The sequence below is a fragment of the Apteryx rowi genome, unplaced genomic scaffold (assembly GCF_003343035.1).
Source record: "Apteryx rowi isolate R43461 unplaced genomic scaffold, aptRow1 scaffold_24, whole genome shotgun sequence".
Taxonomy (NCBI): Eukaryota; Metazoa; Chordata; class Aves; order Apterygiformes; family Apterygidae; genus Apteryx; species Apteryx rowi.
Window position 1 is genome coordinate 602,653 of NW_020448752.1, and position 26,243 is coordinate 628,895.

At 53.0% G+C, this 26,243-nt stretch overlaps 1 protein-coding gene across 1 annotated transcript; it reads left to right on the forward strand.

Annotated features, from left to right (window-relative positions):
• The first annotated feature begins 7,192 nt into the window (after positions 1 to 7,192).
• Positions 7,193 to 18,956, forward strand: IL13RA2 (interleukin 13 receptor subunit alpha 2). The gene is made up of 9 exons (XM_026066357.1): positions 7,193 to 7,271; positions 10,365 to 10,516; positions 12,459 to 12,612; positions 12,970 to 13,090; positions 14,795 to 14,979; positions 16,140 to 16,297; positions 17,090 to 17,234; positions 17,819 to 17,921; positions 18,907 to 18,956. The coding sequence occupies exons 1-9, from the start codon at positions 7,193 to 7,195 to the stop codon at positions 18,947 to 18,949; spliced, it is 1,140 nt and encodes a 379-aa protein (XP_025922142.1). The 3' UTR covers positions 18,950 to 18,956.
• Positions 18,957 to 26,243: the final 7,287 nt, after the last annotated feature.

Below are 26,243 nucleotides of genomic sequence, written 5' to 3' on the forward strand. Positions count from 1 at the left end.
GGTKGATATATTTAGCTCTTAGTACGGTTGACAGAACATAGGCTTGTTCTAAATCAGCGTTGCCTTGCCRGTTAGACGTGCCAGCAGCCAGCCCTGGGGGTGAGGGTGTCTGTCCCTGGCTAAGCGGTTTTTCCGCTTTAACGCTTGCCCTCGGGGGGAGGCGTCGCATTAGCTGAGTGCTACATCTGCAAAGGACAAACCTGCTCAGCCTTCTCGAGGGGGGGGGCGGGGGGGCTTTTTAAGAATTTCTTTTTGCTTTGGTCAGCATCGGGCCAAACCTTACGCCTTTAATAAAACATTAAACAAAAACGCCTTTCAGCACCAGCAGGATTTTTTCCGTGAGACGGGAAGGTTTGCTCTGCTGCTCGCGGCGCGGGAAAGCCGGCCGGCCGCTGCGGTCCCCCCCGGCACGTACCCCGCGCTGCAGCAAAGCCGTCTCCGCTGGGGCCAAACGGCGTTTTGTACATCCCCGGGGGTGCAGCTCAAGGGTCAAGGGCCGGTGCGCGATAGCGATCTGGACCTTGCCCTCTCCCGCGTTGCCAGCCGCCTGCCGGGCGCCGCGGGCTTCCCGCCGGGATGCGCCTGCGGGCCGCGGCGCAGCGAGCGGCACCTGCCAGCTCTCCCGGCTGGAGGGGTTAGGGCAGGTTAGGGCACCGTGCAGCGCAGCGAAATCTCCCTGGTTATTCCCTCCGCGCGGTGCTCRTGCCAAAAGGGCCGCTGCCAAAAAAAATCGCTGGTAAACTCTCCCGTGCAAGCAGCTGGATGGAGTTATAGGGAAAGGGAAAGGGAAACTCGCTCTGCCGGTGCTGAGCTGTGCAGCGGAGATCCTTGAGCCCTGGAAGGCTGCAGAGGAGCTGGTTTCTCCTGTGCCAAAAAGGATGGAGAGAAAAGCAAACAAGCTTAGAGAGCTTTGCTCTTAGAGCAGCAGACCGGGACGAGCCTCGAGTGGGAATTCTTGGTGAGCAGGAAGCGCTGCTCCGCGTCGCCGCCTGGACCACCAGGGCACGGCTGACGCTAGCGGGAAGGGGCCGAGGCGGCGCGCGCCSGGCTGGCGGGGTTTCCCCTCGCTCCCCGGAGCCGAGCGAGCCGCGGCGGCCTTGCTCGCTCGTACGTCCCGTGGCGGGCGGAGAAGCTCTCGCCGAGGATCTGCCCTGTCCCGGGACCCAGCGGGTCCGTCGGGGGCATCCGCATCCCCCAGCGCGTCCGTAAGCAGGTCGCCCCTTGGTCCCGGCGGCTCCCCCCGGCAGCTCTTACAGAGCCGTCCTGCGTCGGAGAGCACGTCCGGCTCCTTTCCCGCGTCTCTGTGGCCGGTTCACTGGCATTCGCTGCCGTGCCAGCTCTGTCCAGGTATTTTGGTGGTGCTCATGGCTCCCCAGCATGCTGACAGTGATGGCAGGCTGCACCGGGTGCCGGAGCCGCGCTCCCGGGTCCGGCCATGCCGCGGGACGCCTCCGGCCCTTGCAGCTCATCCGGATTCAAAGCTGCTTCCCAAACTTGCACCCCTTTCCACCACCAGCTGCACGAGTTGCTCAGGGCTTTGCCTCGCCGTGCCACATCATTGCCTCTTTTCCCAGGGACRTTTTGTCCGTGCCGGTGAGGCCCTGGCCACCGACCGGTTTATTAAAAACGAGGAGCCGCCGCCGTGCCGCGACAGGAGGCAGGTTGTTCCCGCAGGCTCTGCCGGAGCCCCAGCCTGGCCAGAGCTACACGGGGGGGGGGAGAAGCAGGGCGCAGCTTTGCAAAGGCGAAAAGCAAGAACTGCGGGAGGGCAGAAGCYGCCCCAGGAGCCCGCGAGGGGACTGGGCACAAGTCATGCAAGGAGCCCGCGGAAGCTGTGGTCGCGGCGCGCTCCCAAGCCAGGAGAAAGGAAAAGAAATCTCTGTGCAGATAGTATTTCATCGGCAATTGCAAGCAGATGAAATGTTTATGGTGGGCAAGGGGTTCGGAAGCGGAGACCCTAGCRGGGGCTAAACAGCGGGGAGCCGCGCGTGCCGCGCGAGGGGGYTGCGGACGCCGCTCGCGACGCTGCCGACCGACGCCAGGCGTTGCTCGAGCGCTTGGATTCCCTCCACTGCTTCCCAGCGTCCCGGGGAAGCCGGAAGTGTTTAATTTCGTAATGCAAGGAGGGGATTTTTTTATTTCCTTGCAACAAGCCGCCTGTCACCACCTCTTCACGTGCCTCTTTGCCGCCGTGTTTCCGTGTGCCGCCGACCCCTTTCCCRTGCAGCCCGGGCAACAGCCCAGCTTTGCATTGCCGAGGATCCTACTCCGGCACCCTGGAAAAGCAGGTTTCCTGCAAGCTTTATAGAGGAGCCTGGCCTCCTCGGAGCACCGGGCAACGAAGAGGCTTTTGCAAGCCGTTGATTTTTCACCCCACTGGCAATTTCAAAACCATCGGGTTGGCTCAAATGAAATGTGTCGTTCTTTCATGCAACTGGAAGATGCTTCTGAACGTCGCAGTTGAATTGAAAAGTTGAAGGCTTTTACTTCGAAATGGCAAATGCCAATATATTAATGTGAGTTGGGCTATGGATTGTTTGACACAAGCAATTTAGCAAAACTGGGATGAATGCATCAAATGTATTTTAACAAAAGAGAATTTGGCCCTTTTCTTTTTTCTCTTTGACTTAGCTCCGGTAATGATATCTTTACCAACCACTTTGACATTTRCGATTAGAAGATTTAGCGAGCGCGTTGCGCCTCCTTTAATTCCTCAAACAAAAGTGCATTTTTAAGGATATGTTTTTAAATTTCTGCACACCTGCACAGTGAATCTGTCAGAGGACGAGGACCAAGCACAGGGACTTCTCCGCCCTTGGAAAGTTCATCTTCATCCTGGAGGTACCCTTGTGAGCTTGCCTTCACGGGGCTTCAGCACTTTTATTAATTTGCACCATCCAAATGCTTAGGAACAGCTGTGAGGCCGTGAGAGCTGGCTGGGTTCCTCGAAGAACCGTGATTCACTCCGGAAACGCTCCAGGTGACGGCTCCTGCACCCGGACGTGGTGACACCGGGAGCTGCTCACCCCGCTGCCAAACCCCGAACAGCCCGCGAGCGATGAAGCGCAAGCGATGGCCGGAGGGGAGCGCTCGGTGTGACCGCTCTCACCGCGATCGCGTCCCCGCTGGATGGGGAAGGAGCACAGCACGGCTCAGGTACCAGGGCCACCGCAGGTGGAGAGGGGGGAAGAAAAAAAATAAATAAATGTCTTAAATCTGCAAAGGGAGCTAATCCAAGCGGGAGCTCTGATGGAGCGTGCGTGGAGACTGAAAGCGCCAGCGCTTGTCAGAGCTTCGTGCTCCTCGCTGCATGCTCCAGCCCTGCCTGAGCACCGGCCAAGCCACCGCTGCATGGTCGAGTCCTATTGCTGCAAACACCGACATTTTTCTTTCTTTCTTTTTTTTTTTTTTTTTTTTCCATCCTAATTTTCTCAGGAACTGACCCAGTTCTAGCCCTCTGGAACTGGCATTCGCCCTACTGGCAAATGTTCCTCATCTGTTTCAGATGATCTATCCAGTGTGACCTTTTCTGCTTAAATAGCTTGCAAAAGGAAAATACATGAAAATTATATCCTCATTTTTCATAACCCCGAAAGCCAGGCCGTGCATTTACCAGCAGTGAGGAACATTTTTCTGCGCTTGGTGGAAAGTAAGAAGCACTCGGACAGTGCGGCACAACTGCAGCGAAGGGGAGCCCACCCGTAACCCCYCTCCCGAAAGCTCGCGGGGAGCTCGAAGCACCAGGCTTCGGACTAACCGCTGCACTGCTTGGAAGGAAGGAAAGCAAAGGGCTGGCCGGCCGGCAGCACCAAGCAGCCAGGGCAGCGGAGGGACGGCCTCGCACCTTGAAGATGAGCGACGGAGCTCTGCCTCCCGCCGGCTGCGCCGCCAACGCCRCCGGCTGCCAGCAGCGGCTTGCACAAGCGTGGTGGACCCACGTGTGCCTGTTCCCCAGGCCGGTGGTTGCACGCGACAAAACGGAAAGGAAAACCGGCAGACGTGAGAGGGGAACCTTCCCGGTGACTCCGGCTGCGGAGCACTGGCACATTCACGTGGGCATCAGTTCCAACAGCCATCGAGGTGGCCTTGCACGGGGGCTTTGAGGGCAGCTTTCTTCCGAAGAAGTGTCTCCTCTGTTCCTGCTGCTCGGGTTTCTCAATACGTTGCACGTCCCTGAGTTTGGACCCAGGCAAGATCCCTGCAGCGTCAGCCGCGGTCCCTTACTTGTCGGGACAGGCGCAGCCGCCCCGGCTCTGCTTTTGCTGGCACATCCTTCGTTATTGCACCTGGAGAGGAGCTGCTGCAATCAGCATCCCTTGACTCATGCAAGGGAGCAGGGGGACGAAACCACCCAGCATTTTAGGCTGATCCTTTAGCACAGCAATGTGAATAACTATTTTTTTTTTCTTTCTTTTTTTTTTTTTTTTTGCATACGGGGTAGATTTGGTACCAGAGCTCTCGCGTGGGTCAAATCCGGGTGCGGTTCCCGCGCACCCTCCTGGCAAAGGGTGCGCTGGGCTGGACCTACGGCCGCACGCCCACAGGCCAAGGAGGGGACTGGGAAGGAGGGAGGGATCGCGGAGCGATGCTGGTGGGAAGCGATGATGTAAACGGCAAAATGAGGTAACACGTAAAGGTCATGGTCGCCAGCTGCGCTGACGCACCAGGCAGGAGTAGCGGGCAGGAGAGAGGGGATAATTTTATGCCTCCCTGGAGCAGGACTTGGAGCAGAGCCCCGCGAGGAGCGGCTGGCTTTGCTCCTAGATCAGCAGAGCCGGCAAGCTCACGGAGAGGCAACGTCGTGGGCTGAACTGGGACGGACCCTCTTGCAAGAGGTTTCGGGCTCGCAGGTGGCCGGGCCGGCCAGAGGGAGACGCGGACTCGAGCGAGGGGCCCTGCAGCCTCCGCTGCTTATGCCATCTGGTTTTCATTTTAACGAATCGTTGAGCTATTTAAAACATACCTATGACCAGCTGAGTGCAGTTACAGCAGTAATCAACACCAACGCGTCATAAATCCCAGCAACGTCCTTTCTGGCACCTAAGTCGCTAGTTTTATAAAGCCTCCGATTGCCTGACGAGTGCCATAACATTGCAATGTGGCATCTGACCCCTGAAGAGAAAGACTGAACCACTTGGCCTCCTCGTAAAACCCTCCAAAATTCTAAGAAAACCAAAGTTTTGAGCAGAGCAGCTCAGAGACGGCCAAGGAGACCAGCACTGGAGACAGGCATGCTCCAATACGCTTAGCAGAGGTCCAGGTAAGAGCACTTTGATGGATTTTAAATATTTCCGTGTAATCCTTTGTTTATTTTTACTTGCCTTTTGAAACCATGTGTATATGTTAAAATCAGCTGTAGCTGGAACTAGAAAACACTTCCTCCGTTAAAATTTCCATTTAGTCCTTGGGTGGTGGTGTTCATCAGCTGCGAGCAGCTCCTGCTGCCTTTCCCAGCCCTGTGAACCAGCTCTGCTCGCAGCACTCGCTAGTGCTACCTCCGTGTGCCGAATTACTCAGTCCTTCCGAGTCAGGCACTTACGCATACAGCAGGTCTGAGGAGTTTTGTTTTATGTTGCCTTTGATGCATTACAAACTGATCACAATCATTGGTTCTCAGTGGAAACCCTCCATGCGTTTCCATTTCACAGGAAAGCAGGAAAATCCTGCTGTCGTTTACACTTATGTGGACCACCTGGGGGAATTTGATGTTTATTTAAATTGAGAACGAGCTGTTCCAAGTGTTGGGTATCTTTAATTGATGCCATTTGTTGCTGGTGAGATTGCTGGATAAGGTCAGATTCGCTCCTTCTCCCCCACCCAACCTGCCTCCTCCAGATCCTCGGCTCTGCTTCTCCTAGATGAACTTTAGGGGGATTTTGTTGGCCCAACCCTCAGATTTCTCCACGTCCCTCTGACGTGAAGCTCTGCATTCAGCAGACCCCCAGTTTCGTATTGTCACACCATGGCTGAGGTTGCGTGTTGTCACCGCAACCTTGTCTGAGTCTACCGTCCAGGAGCAGCTTGCACTCCTGCAGGAGCAAGGAGTAAGTGTTCATGCCAAAGTACAGCCTAGGAGCCTGATTTTAATAACCAAGGCTGTGTGGACCGTTTAATACTGAGTTTATAATCTGCAATAAGCTCAGTGAAGCATTGCATGGTCTCAGGTAGGTGTTGCCATATTCTTGCACAAGCAGAGCTCAAGCATTGACCTCAAGCTTTCACATAGAGTGATTGATTATATATATATATATATATATATATATATGTATTTATTTACTTATTTGTTTATTTATATCTATAGTTACATATATTCCTTTCCCCTGTGATGCGAGTGTTTTTTCTGGCACTGGGAAGCAGGCGAGGCTGGTGTTGCTGGCATTGCTGGTGGCAGCGATCCCTAGCCACCTTCAGCGGGAAATCAGAACGAAAGCGCAGTCCTGGGGTGCCTGGAAGCTCTGCTCCTCTCTGCCCCATCTTCCCTCCAGCTGACCCGCTCAGGAAGAGAAATTTTTCCCCTTCTAAGAGTATTATGAAAACTAAGAAGACATCCCACATATACAATTCCTAATATTTCATTTTTTGCTGGAGGATGCAATAAAAGCCAAGCCTCTCTCCTCCGTATCTTTCTCTTTGCAGTCACCAAAGCCTGAAATAGGGAAGTTACCCAAAGTCCAAAGAGCTGGTGAGAGCTGAATAAAATGTGTCTATTTATTGGATAAGGAAAGGACTAGGCATTCTCTTTCGATATTTTCTGGTGAAAATGTCATTGGTCACAGGCACTTCCTATCATGGGCTCTGCTGACAGACGGAGGGTCATCCAACCACATAGTCTTTCCGGAGAAGGCTCACTGCAGGCTGCTCCGTAACTTAAGTACAGCCTGACTTTCCACTGGAGAATGTGCTTAGCTAGCCAGAAACAACTGTAAACGAAGCCAAAGTCATCCATGCGTTGCCATCTCCAAAAGTTACAAAAAACCCACCCCTTCTCTGGGAGATGATTAATCAGTTGTGGTAAATGAAGAAAATCAAATGAGGTGGTTGTTTGTGCTCACCCTGCGGAGGGAACTCCAGGGCCCCATTYGTGTGCTAAAGCCTTTCAATTCCGGTTTGTTTTTCTAGCCTCCTCGTGTGCAGGTTGAACGGATGCTTTTCTAACGCCTTCCACGGTGAATCTTTGAAGTCCTACCTCCAAATGGCTCACCAGCGGATTTGCGTTTTCGCCGTTATCCTGGTGTGGGGCTGCTTGGCGTCTTCCTCCTACCACACGTCAGGTAAAGCAGTGGCCATTGCGTGTTGCTGCCTACCGCGCGCTTCAGATTAGCTCGGGCTCTTGAGGAAGGTAGGCCTTAAACTGAAACTTTTCATGCTGCAGCAAGTGGCTGATTTATAGGCATGTAATTAATTGCATAAACAGAGYGTGTGCTGAGTGGAAGTTTTGCAACAGCGTGCAAGGGAGCAGGAACTGCCTTTTCCGCGCGGTGAATGTATTGTTTGCTATAGAGGCGTCGTGGCTACATACCACTTAGGTACATAAACGTTCCTGGGTACGGTCCCGGCTGTGCGGGATGTGCTAGGCACCAGGCTTATCCATAAACGGAGAATAACACTTTCTTCTTGCAACAATTTTTGCTCGGCGAGCTGCTGTCCCTGGAAATGGCACCGCAGGTTCACCCTGTTCRCCGGAGGCTGGACTCGGTGACTGGCGGTCTCTGCCGGCACCTTCATGGATGCTGTAGCCAAAGCTGAAAGYGTCCCAACGAAAACTGTTAAATAAAACCTGTTGAGTGGCCTATGCAGCAACTATCTGCACCTAGAGCATGACCTGACGCGTTCCCTTTGGAGATAGGGCCGCCCATGGAGCACACCCTGATGTGCCTCACTGCARTGCAAATAAGGTAGAGAAGAAGGTATTTTTTTTCAGGAAATATTCAGAAGCAGCTTTCCTTCAAGACTGGATAATAAAGTAGAGTATGTTTGATGCTGGGGTCGGTGCAATGGATCTGAGCGATACTGTCATGTCGTGAAATAACTTAGAAATGAGAAATCATGTGAGAGGCAGTACTTGACATTTAAAAGAAAATTAAATTCCAGAATGCAAGCGATATTCCAAAAGGAAGCGTTTCCATCCCCGCTGAACTTCAGTCAAAATTTATTTTGCAAGAATTACTGTTTATAGTCGTGATTGTTTTGAAAAAGCGTTCCTGATCGTTCAAGCTCTGGGCGGACCCAGATTTCAGAATGTCATCGTTGCGGACGAGAGCAAAACTTTAGTTTGGTCTACTTGAGTCTTGAAAACCCCATACCAGACTCCTGAACGGAGTCTAGTAAATTTATGCTTCTTTGTGCAGCTCTGAGGCTCAACATTTATCCACCCAGGAGGACATTTCTGACCTCCGGGACAGTCTAGCCGACTGCGGTGCCAGCAAATCCACACCAGCAGCTGTGCGCGTGCTTCACGCTTTGGCTGCCCTCCCGTGCGCTCGTGCCAGCAGGGCTCTCGGTGSAGGCTCGCTGGTGTGCGAGGAACACCCCTTGGCCTTCCTCCTCCCTTGCTGGCGTGGGTGGAAATAGCCTTTCTGAACGGTTGCTCGTTTGCTTTCTAGCAGCTGCGGCTCCTCAAGCTACATCCCACTCGCGCTGCTCCCTCAGTTTCTGGAGTCTTTGCRTGTTTGCAAAAGACCAGGAGGTGGGTGAGATGTCCTTGCTTCACCTTAGAGGCTCTCCAAGACCCAGAGCTGAGCGTGCTTTGCCCTTGCCCCCACTCCCACCTCCTCTGCTCTCGCAGCAGGGCGAGTCCTGCCCCTTCCTCCTGCGAGAGCACGGGACTGCGCCAGACGTCCTCGAACACCAGCTACTGCACGCGCAGGGCCATCACCTTCATCCCTGGAGCTGCACCAAGCCCACCGCCACGCTCCCAACCCAGGCTGCAGTTGCAGGACTAATAGCTGGTGGGAGGGAAACTGTTCTACTTGTAACGCAGAAAATACTGAAAAGCTCATTTTTGCCCCAAACTACTATAGTCTACTGCTCCTAGCCCAAGCACCGCCCTAAACACACTCCCATGATACCCAACTTTGCTATCTAACACAACAACAGATCATCCGTGGAGCTTTCTATTCTCGGAAATGCAGGATCTTAGGACTGCTGCCTACAGTGCGTTTCATTTGGGAGGGTTTAGTTTGGAAAAATAAATCTTTCAGCGGTTTTCCACAAAGTCTCCGAGGAACCCATTAAAGTTTGATTTATAGAGTTGTCTTCCACTGAAAGGTATTCTCAGGGTCTGCTTTTGTAAGGGCTTTACAGAAGAAAAAAGGAAGGACAAACAGTGTAGATCTTGACTAAGATACAAAAAGGGAGTCAGGAAAGGTTGTGTCCTGGAGGCCAGGCTCCCACTGGGGACGGGTGACAACGCCGGCCGGACACTGCCAGGAGAAGGGCTCCGGACCACCACAAGAAAAGTGCATCATGTACAGAATATGTAGAAACCCAGATGGATAACTTTGCCTCTAGATAGTGTATGTGGAGAAAAATGACCTTAGATGTTATATAAAAAAAAAATTGGCTTAGTTTGAGCTAATAAAACTGAATAGCTTCAACAGCTTTATGTCATGTGAATGGAATTCTCAATAAAGAGTGGAGATTTTAGGAAGTATGTCKTCTTAGTATAAAAATCATCCAAAAGATACTCTATTTTATTAACATATGGCAGTAACTTACAATATTTTAATAAAAGCCAGATTGTCTGTAAAGGCGCGTTTTTTATAGCTGATAGAAGGTGCCCAAAATAAGAATGATTTTGTTCTAACTTTTTGCTTCTCTGCTTCTGTAATTTTTTTTTCTTTCTCATTAATCTCTAATGTACTTGAAAAGAATATTCAAAGCAAGATGGGTGTCTGTTATGGTTAGGGAATATATATTCCCCCGGCAATGTGATGCAATCTGTCATCCAGGCTTGTCGCAAGCGCTGACGGCAAAGTTTGCGGTGATATTTGTCATCACGGTTGCTGGTAAATGTTTGGAGACAAAACTGAGGAAACACAGGACGTGAAGGGTCATTGCAGGACAGTAGTTTTGCACAACACAACTTGAAGGGGAGCGTCAAAGATGTCATGGCACTCCCGCTGCCGCTCTGCCTGCATTGGAGGGTTTTCTCTGAGCACCAGCAAAACCTGGGCTTGCACAGGCAGGCGGGAGCAGAGCTTGTGCGTATTTGCTGATAGAGGCTATTAAATGTTCAGCGCTGGACCTCAATCCCTCCGCCCCAGCAGCTGCATTTGTCACGTCATGAAATTTCATGACTTTTTTTTGTTTGCTTTCTTTACATCAACATCCGTTTTTACCCCCCTGCTTCCTTTTCGCCTTAGTTGCTCCCCCACAAGATCTGCAGATTACTGATCCTGGGCTTTTGGGTTCGCTCGACGTAGAGTGGAAGCCCCCGCTCAACGTGCAAACCTTCAACGAATGCACGGTAAAATACAAGTTTGAATACCGCAATGCGGGCGACAGAGACTGGAAGGTAAGACAAAGTGCGGTGAAATCCTGTTCAGYATGTTGCTGTTCTTCTGCCTTTAGTTCCTGCATAGGTTTAAGCTTGCGATACGATGGTTTCCTGTGAAAAAGCCAGACCCCAGTCTCTAGGGCCAGTGGTTTGAATCTTTTGCCAGATGAGAACGTGTTTTGAACCTTCGCAGCAGTCAGAGTGGGAATAAGGGGCTATTGCCCCTAGAGAGTGTGCGCTGCTTGCTGCCAAAAGGAATCCAACCGTATCCAGCAGCATTCCTCATCGTAAAAGCGCTATACTTTTTAGAAAGGCTTTATAGGGCTTGAACGGGAACTCGCACCATGCCAACAGATCCTTTGGGATGCAAAGTGTTGTATAAGGCTGATTTTCATTAATTATCCTAACGATCTAGCATTCCCTTTATCCAGGAGAGTGTTTTTAATTCCCGTTTACTTTTGTCTTTTAGACATGTTTGACTCTAGCTCATCTCTGCGATTAAATTGCCAGTCTCAGCCCCTTGCTGAGTAGCAGAGCAATAGCAGACGTGTGCAATGCAGGAGGGGGTGTTGCAATGTTTGTGGGAGCCCACAGAAGCTGGAAGCTGCTGTGGGGTTGGGAAGGGGACGGAGCGGGGAGAGGAGAAGCCTTGCAAAGCTTGCCCCAAAACGGGGCAGGGAAGCGAGGAACCAGGTTAGCGGTGCTGGGGGCCCCCAACCGCCCGCCGGGGCTGGTTTCTGGATGCTGTCATCATGCGTGACACCAGTCACCCTGCYGGCCATGCAGCAGCGTGCGGCTGTGCCAATTCTTCTACGGTGATTTGAACCAACATTTAAAAAGCACCAAGCAAAAAAGGCAGAAAAAAAAAAAAAGGCAGAATTCCCTGAAGCACAAGTAATAAAAGTGTCTCATGCAAGGCAGACCCGAAAAGTAGAACAAAATCATCTCTTGTACCTTGCCAAAAATTTGACCCCAGATGAGGTTACAAAGAAGAGTTGATTTAAAAAAAAAAAAAAGCAAGCCATGGGGAAGCAAGAGCCAGGGCTGCCTATCAGAAACACATGGCCCGGTCGGGCTCTTAAAAGCTGGGACGGGTGACAAACCATGCCACCGCGGGCTACGCCACTGCAGCTCGGGTTGCAGCAAGCACATTAATTTTACAACACGTTGCTGCTGTGCCCTCCGGGTTAATGAGACCCTGCTGCCTCTCGGTTTGCTGTAACGCTTGCCAACTCCTTTTTCTTTTTTCTAAAGGGGCAGGGAGGCTTCCAAATCTGAGGGGAAAAAGATAAATTATATATATCTCAGAGTGCTCAAAAGGTTACGCCACGAAGGGCTGTACGTGCTGGCTGCTGCTCCTCGCTGGGACGGCGGTCAGGCCCGGCAGGGTGCGGTTGCTCTTTCCCATGTGAACCATCCCTGCAAGGCCGGTTGTTTTGCACGACACCTCATCCTTCCTTCTGCTGCTGCTGACCTCAGCGCGCTGACGAGCGTCACCTTGACACTCACGTTGGCATCCTCCGCAGACCCTCCGGGGCACTCCCGGCTGGCAGGGGTGTCCCTTGAGCCACAGCCTGCTCCTCCCTGTCGTTGCTCGTGTCCTGGCGGGTGGTGGGACTCGAAGCCAGCGAGGTCGGGCAGCACCGGTTTGGGAGAAAGCTTCGCAACACACAACTAGCTATTTCAGCACTCTTTGCCCCAGATGGTTGCAGATGACGTGACATGGCTTACCGGAGCCATTTCAGTGCTCATCACTCATCTGCCGCGTGATGAGCGGCCAAGTGAGGAACAGGAGTGCTGGAAAAGCCCAGAGCAGGAGAAGCAGGATAGACATGCAAAGAAACGCTACATTAAAGCACAAAGCTGAGCCTAATAGCAGCTGGAGCGGGAGCRCTGATAGCGAATTGTGCAGCCCACTTAGCGGCAAAAGAGGTGCTTATAAAGTCTGTCTTTCAACCAGGTTATTTTTACTAGGAAACTAAAATTCAGAGTTGGCTTTGACCTCAGCAGGACTGCTGAAGCCAAGGTACAGACGCTGCTCGAAGGCCGGTGTACCGACGACGTGGAGGTTCAAAGCGAATGGATCCACGCCACCTTCCAGGTCCCGCTGCAAGGTGAGGACTGGCCTTTGGCGCCTGGTGCAGCTCCGCGCGCTGCAGGAGCCCCTCGCACRGGCGTTGGGCGGCTTTGGCAAGAGGGAGAAGCGGAAGCAGCGGCTGGGTCCTGCCGCTTTCTCRTTGCTTCGTGTCCTGCCCCTCTCCAGGCACCGCTGGGCTGCCCAGCCGGAGCGCCACCGCTGAATAACAACTTTATTATCTATATTATTGCTATCCTATTACGGCGACTGGCCTTTTTTCTTTTTTYCTCTTCTGACTGCAACGCTCAATTGTTCAGAGATGTAAAATGACGGGTTTTTTGCTCAGCCCGAATAGTACCTTCCTAAATAGCGGTTATTATTTCCCGTTTGACAGGCAAACTGGAATCAGAAGTTAAGGATTTTCACTGCATCTATCATGACTGGGAATACCTCAAGTGTACATGGCAGCCAGGGCTGCTCGCGCCTCGAGGGGTGCATTACGGACTATATTATTGGTATGTATTAGCGAAATGGGAAAACATCCAGGCAGCTTCTCTTGAATCACTCAAGGTAGTAAAGCGCCACGGCAAATCCGTTTTTACGGCTGGCGACGCTAGTACGGGACCCACCTGGAACGAGCGGGAAGACCGCCCAGCTTTGCCTTGCGCTTTTGCCTTTGCTGAAGACACCCGGAGCATTTGAGCTGCTCCTTTCCCTAGCGTAGGATTTGGCAGGCGGTTCCCRAGCTCAGTGAACCCTACATGAAGAGCAGGGTTTCTTGGCCACCAACCGTTTTACCTTACAAATACGTTTTCATAGCCTTAGCCCAGCTCACGGACACGCGMGTGCTGCCAAAGCGCAGTAATAATGTGTGTTTCTCCATTATTTCCGTTATACTGCTGCTTAACCGAACTTAGTGATTCTTTCTTCAAGAAAAGCAAAGCTAGACCTTTATGGTTTGGGCCAAAGGAACCGCTTCATTTGTTATGATGTTATAACAAGGGTGACTTGGGTTTCCTGCCTGCGGGCAACTTGCAGGCAGAGACCTAGCTGCTATTTAAAAATTGTTTCCATATCGTTCTTGGAAATACTGTTCGAAGCAGCTACGCCGATTTAAAAGCAAGTTAATAACCACAAAGGTCTCTGAAGAAAACCATGGAAATTCATGATTCAGTCCTGGAAAAAAAAACCCACCCTCCTTTAACTGCCTGTAATGAAAACAGGCGTTTGGATCTGGGTCCTGTCGTACGTCGGGAGTGGGCGGGAAGGCAGCCGCGGCGCCTTTTGGATCCCCGCGAGTTCATTTGTATAGCTGCCGGCGTGCGGCRTTTTCCCACGTACCGTGCCATGCCGGGAGGCGCTCGTTAGGCTCCGAGCGCAGAGGCTGGATGCGGCCCTGCCGCGACRGCGGTCACCCCCCCAGGGAGTCTTAAAAGGTGACGCAAAACAGCACTTAATATTTCCAKTATTGGGCCAGCAGCAAATCTGGCAGCCTGAGCGTAACGCGTGTGGTCATCATCCCGCGGCGCGTCTCTGTCCGGAGAGGAGGGATGAGGCACGGGGCAGGGAGAGGCTGCGGGTTGAACTYGGAGCTTTTGACGACTGCAGAAGCCTTTTGCTTGTGCTGCAGYGCAGCTGCCCACGAGCGCGAGACGCCGCGTCACCCCCGGCTGCTCCCATCCCGCATCCGCCGGGCCCGCGGCCAGCGGCAGCTTCCCGGCATCCGGCCCGTTAGCCTGGCAAGGTGCTTTCGGAGCCAATGCTGGCGGTCCCAGGAGGGTCCCCGGGACTGTCCCTGCAGCAGGCCACGGCCACGCCAAAGCCTGCCTCCTCGCGATGAACTATCAGCACCTACCATTAATGGAGAAACCCCCAAACCAGCGAGTTTGGGGAGGGGGTGCGCTGGCGCAGCAGCTGCTAACCCGCCACCCCGCGCCTCGCTCCCGCCCGCCGTGTTGGCGTTATCGGACCGCGTTCGTGCACAGGACCTGCCGGCGGCGCAGCTCGTCCCTGCGGGCGCGCTCGCTCGCGTTGGCGGCGTGGGTCACCCGCCGTGAACCGCTGCGTTTCCCCTTTGGAGGGGAGGTTTCCTCAAAAAAAAAAAAACAAAAACAGAAAAAGGAAAAAAAGGCTGTATTGCAAATACTTACCACCCTTGCTTTTTTTTTTTTTTCTTCTTTCTTCTTTTTTTCTCCCCTGTTTTCCTAACGCACCTCTAGGTACGAGGGCCTGGACCATGCCGAGCAGTGCGATGACTATATTCAGGATCACGGTATAAACATCGGCTGCATGTTGCAAAATCTGAGCCAGGCAGAATATAAGGACCTGACCATTTGCGTCAACGGTTCGGCGGCGGCCACGCTGCTGAGACCTTTGTACGTCACTGTTCGCCTCCAAAATCTAGGTAATAACTGCAGAGAGCTCAGCCGGGCTCTGGGGAACCGGGCGGCTGTCGCGCGGCAAAGGCTAACCCTCCCGCACCGAGGGGAGGCAAACTACTGTCCACACTTGCAAAGGAGCAGCTGTAAGGCGCCCGGATGAATTTGTCCCTGGAGAAGGGGCTGTGGCATGTGTCCTGCAGGACCTTAGTCTCCAGCAGCATTTGCAGTTGAGCAATGCTGCTCGGTGCCCAGCCCGGGACGTGCAAGTGCAATGCTCGGGCAGCCAAATGGTTTGGGAAGCCAACGGTCTGCAGCAAAGTAACAAGAAATTAAGATATAGGGGTCATCCCTGGCTGAGCGGGTGGAAGAGCTGAACATGAACATGAACACGTCCATGAGCCCCCTGTCCCAAGCTCTCCCCAGCAGACAGTGCCGGAGGCCTTGCCCTGGTGTTACCACGGCAGAGGTGGCTTTGGTCCATGCCGCTGGATTGAAACCGCTGCTCCAGCCCCAGGGAGGGCTTTGGGCGTTGCTATTTAGAGCAAGTCATGAGCGGTGGAGAGATGGGTGCAAGGTGCAACGGGGTCTGCCAGCGCTGCACGGCTGAAAAGCATGAGTGGGTCTTGGGTGCATCAGAGACGGGGAGAGCAAGCAGAGCCACTCATACTCACCCACTGCTCTGGGCACTTACTACGCTGGTGCCTCTACCTGAATATTAATGTCACAGAATAAATAGCTAGTCCTCCAGTGCAGCCACTGGCCTAAGCAGCAGGATTTCTGGATTCGATTAGTGCTGCCACGTGCCGCTTGTGCAGCTTTGGGCACATGCCATAAGCCAGAGCCTCCGCCGCGATGCAGCGTGTCCAGCCAGCGCTCGCGGCAGGGGACGAGGACAGCCTGGAGGCGCGTGGAGCGCTGAACGGCTGCACGCGCCGGCCGGGAAACCCGCCGAGTRCAACGCTCAGACGCCAGCGATCAAAGTCCCTGCGCCGCGTTTCAGCGCGGGAGCTGGCGCAATCCATGTGCGAAAGCAAACCAAGCAACGCGGCTCCCAGCCTGGGGGCAGCCCGCGCTCCCGCGGCATCGCGACCGTCGAAATCCCGCCCGCGGGCAAGGCCGGAGGTTGGCGGCGATTAACCGAGCGTCCGTTTGATTGCACCACTTGACCTTCTCTTTTCCCTAGCAAAGCCGTCGCCCCCAGAAGGGCTGGTGGTGTCCGTGTCCGGCTCCGAGGAGCTGCGGGTGACGTGGAGCCCACCAGGTGGGGAGACGCCACCCCAGTGCCTGGAGTACGAGCTGCAGCTGGCAGAAGACCGGGGGGACGCCAAGGCTGCCTGGGAGGTAGGGAAAACCCTGCTGCTGCCGAAAGCGCAGCGCGCCGTCGCTCGGGGAGGAGAAGGGGCTATCGGGGTCCTGCCCGGTGGCCGGGAAGGGGAGGCACGCGGTGGAAAACCCTGACCCGCTGCCCTCTCGCACGTGTTCCCGCTTAACACCGTGACCTCCCAGCCCCAGCACTTGCTGTAACGGTAACAGCCCCCGGCGCAAGGCCATGAACTGTAATTTTCGTAGGCCTCCAGCCCGTTACGTCAGAAGCTTTACGCAGGACGTGAAGGTTGTTTTGCTTTGCTTTCCTGAACACAGGAGCACAAGCTGGTCCAATGAAACTGTAATTCTAATTTCGCCAAAGTGGCAGCTTGGGACGCAATGCATCATTTCTGCATAGTGCTTATTCCTTGTGCATCATTCAGTTGCAGTTTTGATAGCAAAAGTGGCAAGAATTAATTAATCACAGGGACATCTGATGGACTTTTTCTTTCTTTAATTGTCATATTCTAGAGATGGATGTACTTAGACAATTTCATGAAGGATTCCATAAATTAACATGCATAAATGGCAACATGCATGATGGGGACCTCAGAACGTATACATTTTCAGTAGGTTGATCTCCACAATCATCTTACTGGCATTGGTTGGTCCAAAGCTATTGTGAAATCATTTAAAACTGCCAAACCATAATCCAAGTGCTTGTAGAGTCTGGGTAGCGTGTTCGGCAACATCAGACCATGCCAGCTTGCTACTGGCTGTGGGATGTAATTCCTTGACCTTTCTTCTCTGTGTTGTTTTGTTTCTCAGTCTGTGTCAACACAAATGGAGACTGCCTTCACCATTCCCAGAGCAAATCAAAGCCACGTCTCATGTGTCCGTGTCAGGGGCAGAACAAATAATTTCTGTGCCGACCAGGGCTTTTGGAGTGAATGGACGCAAGAGTGTTTCTCTGGTATGGAACCAAAAATCAACCAGCATTTCTTCTACGTGCTTTATAAAGCCAGTTTGGGACAAAGCGCTGATGGCTGCCATGGGCATCTGCTGGTGTCCAGTGCTGGAGATGGGATCCCGGTCTAGTCACACCCTCAGCCTGATCCAGCATGGTCGTTCTTACGGCTTTGCATCTCCATGGCACTTAACAGACAAATCCCAAACTATTAACCTTTCCTCACCAGCAAAAAACAGGGCCCTTAGGGCTTCTTCTCCATCTACCCAGAGCTTCCAGGAGGATTCAGCTGCCTCCACTGAAATGAGGGCTGATTTTAGGAGGAATAGGGGTAAGCTGAGAAGACGGGCCCTGCCTTAACTCCCAAAGAAACACTATGTAGCACTGACACTTCACAGAGCCTGGGCTCTGCAGGGGCTGTCCCAGTGTGCCTTGGCCCTACCACAGGATGGTTGCATAGAGGTGGCTGCAGATAAATGCTCTGCCGAAGGGCAGCAGGTCGCTCGTACATCAGAGTTTGCTTTAGAAGAGGTAACATGACCCGTTCTGCAAGCTGCCATTGCCTTATTCGCTGTCATTTCTCTCCACAGTGTCCAGAAAAGAGGACAAGCAGCTATTTATCCTTGTTCCAGTCATTCTGAGTTTTTCATGTAGCCTCATCATATTTATGTTGATTGGCCAGTGCAAGAAAAGGTAAGCACGAAGGCAGCCTGCACACCCAATGTGCTTCCATACGGGTGTCTCAGGCTCCAGTTATACATGAAGCGACATATCGAGTAACAAGAGCCAAATACATTAATAGATACCCTAAGACTGAGCGCTAAACAGCAGCTTATATCCAGCAAACCACCTAATAACCGTGGTGGTTTCTGATATGAAATGCCTTGCAACGAGCTACAAAATCACAGCAGAGCCCCGAGTCTTGGCGAGACAAGCCTAGGCTCTTTCTGTCAAACGCAGCAAAGTTACCCACACGTAGAGCAGCGCAAGTAATGCCACTAGCTTGCCCGAAACCACTCAGGCAGCAGAGATTTGTTCTGGCTGGGGTAGAGCAACGCCATTCTTCCGGGCTGAGGCTCATTCTCTTCACGCTTACATCAGTCTGCATTCCTTTCAATGTCGCATTGCACAGGGGGAAAGCTGGTGCAGTAGATGAACTTGCCCATACCCGAGTTACCGGCACTGACGACATTTTCTTCAGGTCAGAAGGATCACTTAGAGAGAACTGATCTCCCGGTACAGAGACTATTATCCTTTCCTTACTGTATAGTAAGACTGTACAGGGTGAGCATGTGGGTAGCCTTTGTTACATGCTTTTTAAGGTATCACTGATGAGGGAGAACTGGCTATAGAAATACTTTCTATAGAGAAGAAGATGAACTAATAATCTAAGAAGATGAACTAATAATCTCTTCTCTATAGAGAAGAGATGAACTAATGCATTTTTGATAGATGAATACATGGGGTTTCAGACACACACTTCTTCATTTCTGTTTTCTATTTGCCTTTCAAATGTTTTTGTTCACGAAATTTGAACAAAGTGTAGATGCTAGCAAGAAACCCATGGAAAGCAAATTCCCCCTGCGTTGTCATGGGGATGCTGTGGGGTGTCACGGGGATGCCGTGGGGGGCCACCAACTCTCTCGGTGCTGGGAATAACAACCTGTGCCCACTGCAGATCCCCAGCAGGAAAGCCGTTGCCCTCGTCTGTGGGATGCTAACTCCGCTAACACGATGACTGTACCGCTTGTGTTTGATGGATTGCTCTTAGAAGATCATCCCAAGGAGAGACAAGGAGCCCTGAGCTATCGGAAGTCCCTTTGGGCCTTTCTTGCTGCCATTTACAAGGTYGGTTGTTGGATTTCAAGTCTTCAACGGGCCCGAGAAAACCTCGGAAGAGTTTCTCAACTGATTCTGGAGCAAACCGTTTCTGATAACGGGACAAGGGAGAAAAAGGAGGCAGTGGGAACTGCAGTGAATAAAGACACCACTCTGCTGTGTGGGTTTTTTTCAGAGTTTCAGCGGGAGGCACACTGAAGGGCAATACCTCACACACAAGGCTACGTACTAATGCCTGCAGGTAGCCACCATACCCCCCTCTTCTCTCACCACTTCTTCCTTCCTAGTCCCCGAATACTCAATCTGCCGATAGTATTTAAATGCTGCCCTTGAGCTAACTGCATTTATTTCATCACCTGATATGCCTTATCTTTCGCAAAGCTGAAGTAGGGAGGCCTCGAGAGAAAGTTTTGCTGTAAAAGGTCATAGTCAGAGCTATTGCAAAGGGCAGATGATGGTTAAAAGGAGAAGCAAAGGGTTACTGCGGCAAAGGCAAGTATGGGAACTTCTCTGGGAACCGAGCACAGGTACCAGAATTTGGTGAAGTACCCCAGATGTCTCTCAAAGCCATGTATTCAGCTAATGAAATTGCTGACTGGCTTCTAAGGAATCGCTCCCTACGATGATAAACAAACAAAAAAAACCCAGTCACCACTACGGCTGGGTGAACCCCCAATGGGACACGATCCACCAAGCACAATTCTGGGTTTGTCTGTTAAAAAAAAATGAACCAACTCAGACCCGTGTGTTTACTGTGCTTTCATTTCCTCTGCCCAAGCCAGAGAACACWTTTTCTTGCGGGAGCATTTATTCCCAGATGGGAATTTCTAGTGAACCCAGGAAGCTTAGAAAGAAAATAAAGCTTGCAGCAATCAATCAGATATGCAAAGAGCCCTGTTAATACAATCAGTCAGAGAACAACACAGCAAGCATCTTATGCATCCAACTGCAAAATTATTCAGTCGCTATATCAGCTGCTCCCCTGCTCAATGGGCAGCAACCCAATGCTATTTGGGGAGCAACCAAGGCAAGAAAGCACCAGGAAAATCGGACTGGAGCAGAAGTGAAATTACCCGATTGTTGTTATTTTGAGGAGACGCAACCTCTGACCGTACCCTCTGCTGCTTCCTGGGGGTCTACAGCCGAGAACAGCGGCGCGTGTGTGCAATGGGCACTGCAAATGCCGTGCTTTAACTCAATGAATGCAGCACGCTGGCTACCAGTGAAGGGAGCTGGACGGGGCACGGCGCTGCCTGATCTCGCAGAGAGGGCGAAGGGAACCRGGAGCGAGGGGAGGAAGCTGAAACAAAGCTGGCTTGGAGCACAGCTGAGTTCAGAGCTGAGCTGCTTGGCTGGGCTAAGGCTGAGGTCCTTCTGGTGCTTTTAGGACCTACGGGACTTGGGCACATCCAGAACTGGGGAGCATTTGGGCTACAGGTTTTCAGGACTGYCATCGTGGGCAGTAGTTATGGCATTAATAATAATGGTTAAAATCCAAAAGCGCTAAAGAAATCCATTGGAAAGAGGCTTGTTGAGCTTCCCTGCTGCTGAGAATAGCGCCCAGCATGCCTCTGATATTCTGCCAGCCYGTTAAACAGTTTAAATCGCTACTAAAAATACACGGTCGCATTGTGAAACTCGCCCGTTTGAAACGCAGGGTAATAAACTAGAGACCACCCCGGTGCAGCGGGTAAATCGGACGCAGTTTCACCCACCCGACGGCAAGGCAACCCCAGGCGCAGCTCGCACAGGCGTCTGGAGTGCCCGAGCGGCCCGGCAAGCACCGGCAGCGCCTGCCCACCCGCCCCGCCGGGTCCCACCGCGCTGCTGGCGCAAGGACGGGATCTCCGTGCCACTTCAATGGGGGGAAGCCGGGGTTTCGCGCGGAGGCGACGCCAGCGGAGGCGGCAATCTGGGCCCGCGTTGCCCACGGGGGCGAGTGCTCTGATCGCAAACCGCTGCACCCGCACGGCCCAAGTGCACAAACCCAAGCAACCAGGCAGAGAAGCCCCCGGTCAAACAGCAGAGCAAAAAGCCCACTTACAGCCCCAAACTCTTGCTAGGCCAAGCGCAGCGCAAGCACGGAGTAAAAAGCCTGCTCCAGGTCTAAAGAAACCCCAGGAAACGCCCCGGGAGCATGCCGGAGGCGAGAAGCAATGCTGAGACCCTGCTGGAGCTCTCTTTAGGGACTGCTTTATAATCTGGGTTAAGACTTCTAGCCTAATTTGGTCCAAAAAGAGATAAGAAGGGAAGAAGACTTAAAGAGAACGGACAGGTGGCAAAGGAATGATGTTGTACCTCCAGAGCTACAACTCGCCCCAGAGAAGATCAGAGCTATTTCAGTAACCGCAAAATATAAAAATCAGGCTGAAGCATGCCTAGAAACCTGCCTAGTAACGCAGTGATAAATTACGGACATCTCCTTATAGCTGTACGCTGCGGCTTTACGTGCGCGCCTAGGTGAGGAAAGGCAGGCTTTGCCCTGGAGCGGCTTCCCGGCACCGGACGCGTCCCCGCGCGGAGGGTCCTCCCTGCACAGCAGCGACACCTCCGCCTGCTTTCTCGCAGCATCCCGTCCTCGCGCGCGGCCACCTCTCCTTCCCCACATCCTMAACCTGGCTAGAATTTCAGTATTAGGCTTTCCGCCCCGCCAAATGTATAGGATTATACTAATCACGTATTTCTTTCACGCAGTATTCGCAGCGTAGCAGTTGAATCCATTTGCTGTAGTCCGTAATTAATATTTTCAGTAAAGCTCTTTCAAAAGCAGTCCTTTGGCATACTCTGCTCTTATTGCTTCCAGCTTCTGTCTGGCTTCCACCGTGGTTTTACGGCACTTAATCCCCCACGTCTGGCGAGGCATGCCGTTGCCCAGCTCGCACCGAGAGCGCCTTTGCACGCCCCCGAGCTTGTGGCCTCTCTGCCTCTGACTGATAAAGTCTTAGAGCCATTTGCTGAAGGACGAGAAGCAACCCTTCCGGCGGATTATTTTCCCCGGAGAATGTCAATACTCGTCAAACATATGAAAGCATGTTTTCGTTCATGCTGGGGGGGGGAATGCAAAATCAATTTGTCTGTCAAATTCTAACAGCTTTGGGGAGGTAACAAAAACGGGAAAGGCAAATGCCAAGGTCACTAGCGGCATCCGAACGCGCACAGCCGCCCCCGTGCTCTCAGCGAGGCCTGTTTGCAAGCTGCCGACGAGAGAACGACCCGAAAACCCACGTCCCTTTCGTCGGCTCGTTTTCCATCCTCGAGTTTTTTCATGTTTCTAACCGCCGACTACAAGGTTTTGAYGCGTCTCGAACGCTGCAACCTGCCCGGGCGATCGCGGCACGCCGCAAGGCTCCGCTGCGAGCAGCTCTTTCCTCCTTCGGTTGCGGCTGCATCCCGGTGCCAGCGGCCTCGCTCCCGTGCCGCTCGTCCGGCGCGGTGCCGGCAGCTCCATGGCCACTGGGTGTCAGCGTCCGTGCTCGAGCGAGCGGCGAGCGCAAAGCGCAGGCAGATCGGCTCCCGACACAAGTCACTGTTTTTTGCCTGAAAATGAAAGCGAGACAACGGTGCCTGCGCGGCGGCGGAGCTCGGCTCTCTCCAGCCCGCCAAGCGGGACGCCCCAGCGTTCGGCACCCGCTGGGCTGTCGGGTAACGTCACCGCTGGCGACTCTCGGCCTCGTGCCCGTGGCCCGGCGCAGCCGTGCTGACCGGCTCCCGCAGCACGCACCCGTCCGGCGTCACTGCAGAGCCCGGCGCTGAGCCGGTGTCACTGCAGAGCCTGGCATCAATCCGGTGCCACCGCAGAGCCCGGCACCAGTCTGGCACCACCGCAGAGCCGGGCACCGATCCGGTGTCACCACAGAGCCCAGCACAGGTCCTGGTGTCATCGCAGAGCCTGGCACCGATCCGGTGCCACCACAGAGCCCAGCACCGATCTGACACCACTGCAAAACCCAGCGCCAATCTGGCACCACCACAAAGCCCAGCACTGATCCCAGCACCGCTGCAGAGCCCAGCACCGATCTGGCGCCACTGCAAAACCCAGCACCGATCCAGCACCTCCGCAGAGCCCAGCACTGACCCCAGCACTACTGCAGAGCCCAGCACCGATCCGGTGCCACTGCAGAGGCCAGCCTGGCCAGAGAGCTGGACCAGGCACAGGTGCCAGCAGGTCCTTCTCGGGATGGTGCCTAGACCCTGAGAAGGTGTGAAGCGACAGAGCCCTCCTGGCTTCAGCTTCCAGATGTCGAGGCTTTTCGAGTGCAATAACTAACGATATCCTCAGTATAGCTAGAAAGCTTCCCGGGCCGCGGAAGGTTTGCTGCTCGCCTCCGYGAGCAGCAGAGTACATTTGGGAGCAATGCCAAGCTCTGTACGTCTATGCACAACTCCAATTTTCTCCAGAGGATCCGTGGTTCTCATAGCTGCGGGGCAAACAAGCACGGTGATGACTGGGCTTAACAAAACAATTTGAGGCAACGTTTTGTGGCCGAGCTGTCGGAACAGCTGAAACGGCTCTGCAAAGTGTACRTGTCAAAATCCTCTTCCCGGAGCACAGAGAAATAAAACGACCTGCTGAGGAACAACGGCCACCGCCAGGTTTGCACCCAAATYGGGTATTGGGCTCCTTGCCTTCCTCAGGCTGGGCTCCTCCCGCGGCGGACCCCACGCAGACGTGCCACGGGACTGCTCTGCCTGGGAAGTGAAATGCCATTTGAGCAGGGGTTATGCCAGGAACGTTTCAAAAAAACCCAAAACACTAATTAATAAATCCTAAACGTAGCCTGGACAATGTTTTGGTGTTTAAAGAGGCCTCGCTCCATGGAGAGCAGAGGGCGGCTCGTCCTTCAGTGCGGTGGCTGAGCCGGACGGCACGTGTCCGGGCTGCGGTCACCGCCTCCGTGTGTCCACCTCCACCAGCAGCCACCAGGCACCTCCGCTTCCCCGCAACGCTGACCTGGGCGGCTGCGTCCTGTCTCTGCTGGAAGGCGCCCAACATCTCACCCGGTTCCTGCAGCTGGGGTCAGCGGAGGGGATTGGAGCCAGGCGCTCGGGTCCAGCTCAGCGTGGTCATCTGCAAAATATATTCTTCCTGGGAACATATTTTTGCCCGGGAAGCTTTGGATGTGGGTGGTAAAGGCATGTGATGCCTTTGGTGTGGTTGGGTGTCCCACCTCACCAAGGCCCCAGGGCCTTGCATGATGCATTTCCATTTAGGAAAAAAACAAGTAATAAATACAGGGTTTTTCACAAAGCATGGACCAGTTTGCTTTAATAGAATTCCCTTATCTGGATATCTTTATGCCCTAAAAACACTGGAATTCACACAGTGGTGGTGAAAACATACATACCAAATCGAAACATGATGTTCTTGGGAAAGGTCTGTATTTCAAGGCTAAAATCTGTAAACACATCCATCCTTCACCACTCAGGAATAGCCCAGGGTCGGACGCGGAGCACTGAGGAGCGATTTATCTGCCCACATTGAGAAAGAAAGGTCGCAGCTGAACATATGCCAGATAAAATGAAGATGCCGAGAGCTTGGTGCGAACGCGTAGTCACTGTAAGCCTAACCCTTYGTTCCTCCTCGAGTCTGCCGGCGGTCCGCCTGCGTGGCCACTGCTGCGGGAGGTGCAAGGCAGCGTTTGCTGCCAGTCCGCACGCTGCTTGGGCAAAACGCGCTTCTTGGCCGGCATCGCGGCCGCCCATCTGCCCCTAGACACGTCATCTTCGCTTCCCCAAGCCTCTCCCCCTACATGGCCATGACACACAAGCACATGGGTGAAAAGAGTGTATTAACTCAGTCTCTATAGCTTTCTCTATTAAATGGCTATATAAAATTTACATAGGAGGAGGAAATGGAGACAACAGAGACAGGTTCTCGCCCTGCCTCCAGGTGCCCGAAACATCCCCTGCACCCACGCAAGGTGCAAGGTCCGAGTGCAGTCGGCAGAGCCGGGCTGGCCGGGGCGCCTGGGGAGAGCGGCTGTGCCACCGAGCGGTCCCTGTCTGGGGCATCTTCTGCCTTATATTTGTTTCCAGGTTGTTCCAAGGAACCTCAAGGTTTTTTGCTTGGGGGATAAAGATGTACGCAACTATAGCAGCTACGTTACCATTGCGCTTATGCAGACACTGTGCTATCATGGAGCCAGAAACAGCTATCAACCTGCTCAGAGAGAGCATTTGTACTCCTGGGCATTCTGGTGATTCATGCTTAAAAACACATGGTTTTTTCCTTGTTACATGGAAACAAGGGACTGGCCAGGACACCATGAGCCCTGGTGAAGGATGTTTTCATGCCTCGTCTCTGCCGTTAAAGCCTGTTCCCACAGAAGTGCTGCCTAAAGCCCATAAGAGGGCCCCTTGCCTTTCATCTGATGATGTTCCAGCTCTTTATTGCTGAACTGGAAACATGTCCTAAGCTTTGGGGCTCTCAAATTAATCTTGGCTGATAGCTATCCAGAAGTTTTTGCCCATATTGCCAGCCTGTTTAGAAACACTGACTCTGAGAAAACAATAACCTTGCTGCCTGCCAGGTTCAGCTGAGCCCATTTTTAACAGCAGAGAGCTGAAAAGGCCAGCAACGCAATTTATTTAAGTAAAGCAAAAGCATGGAGTTCCTGGTTGCACAACTGGAAACAGTGACAAAAGAAAGAGTTTTTTAAAAGTCAGACAACGCAAGCATAAAACTGTCTCTTGGCACTTAAAGCCACTCAGCAGCATTTTCTGAACACCACCAGCTAATGGCAGCCCAGCGGGACATTACCTCAACGCTGCAGCTCTCCAGAGCAGACCAAGGCTGGGCCAATAATACTCAGTGTCCACAGATGTGCTGTTGTGGGTAAATACAACTTACTTACGTGACTGCGTGCAGTCTGGCCCGAGCTAGCCAGCCTGCTTAATTCTGGATGCTTCCGAGAATGCAAATGAAATACTGCTTCATACACTTTGTGCCTGGCTCAGGGCTGGGAACACACAGCCTCCGTGATCCCTCAACTCCTCATGCTCCGCTTGTCCTCCTGGAGGGAGAGGCATTGACTTGGGACCATCTCACCTGCAAATGCCTCCCAAGTTGTGGCCTTTTTCATGGCTTCCCTAGGACTGGGAAGGACCATAGCATAAAAATAGTATTCTTGCTTCAAGATGTTTGTTCCTCCCACGCTCTGGGGCCGATTGCCGAGG

Coding starts and splice junctions, on each gene's coding strand:
- IL13RA2 (XM_026066357.1), top strand. CDS start 7,193: ATGGCTCACCAGCGGATTTGCGTTTTCGCCGTTATCCTGGTGTGGGGC. Junction 7,272..10,364: donor TTCCTCCTACCACACGTCAG/GTAAAGCAGTGG, acceptor TTTTCGCCTTAG/TTGCTCCCCCACAAGATCTG. Junction 17,235..17,818: donor GACGCAAGAGTGTTTCTCTG/GTATGGAACCAA, acceptor TTCTCTCCACAG/TGTCCAGAAAAGAGGACAAG.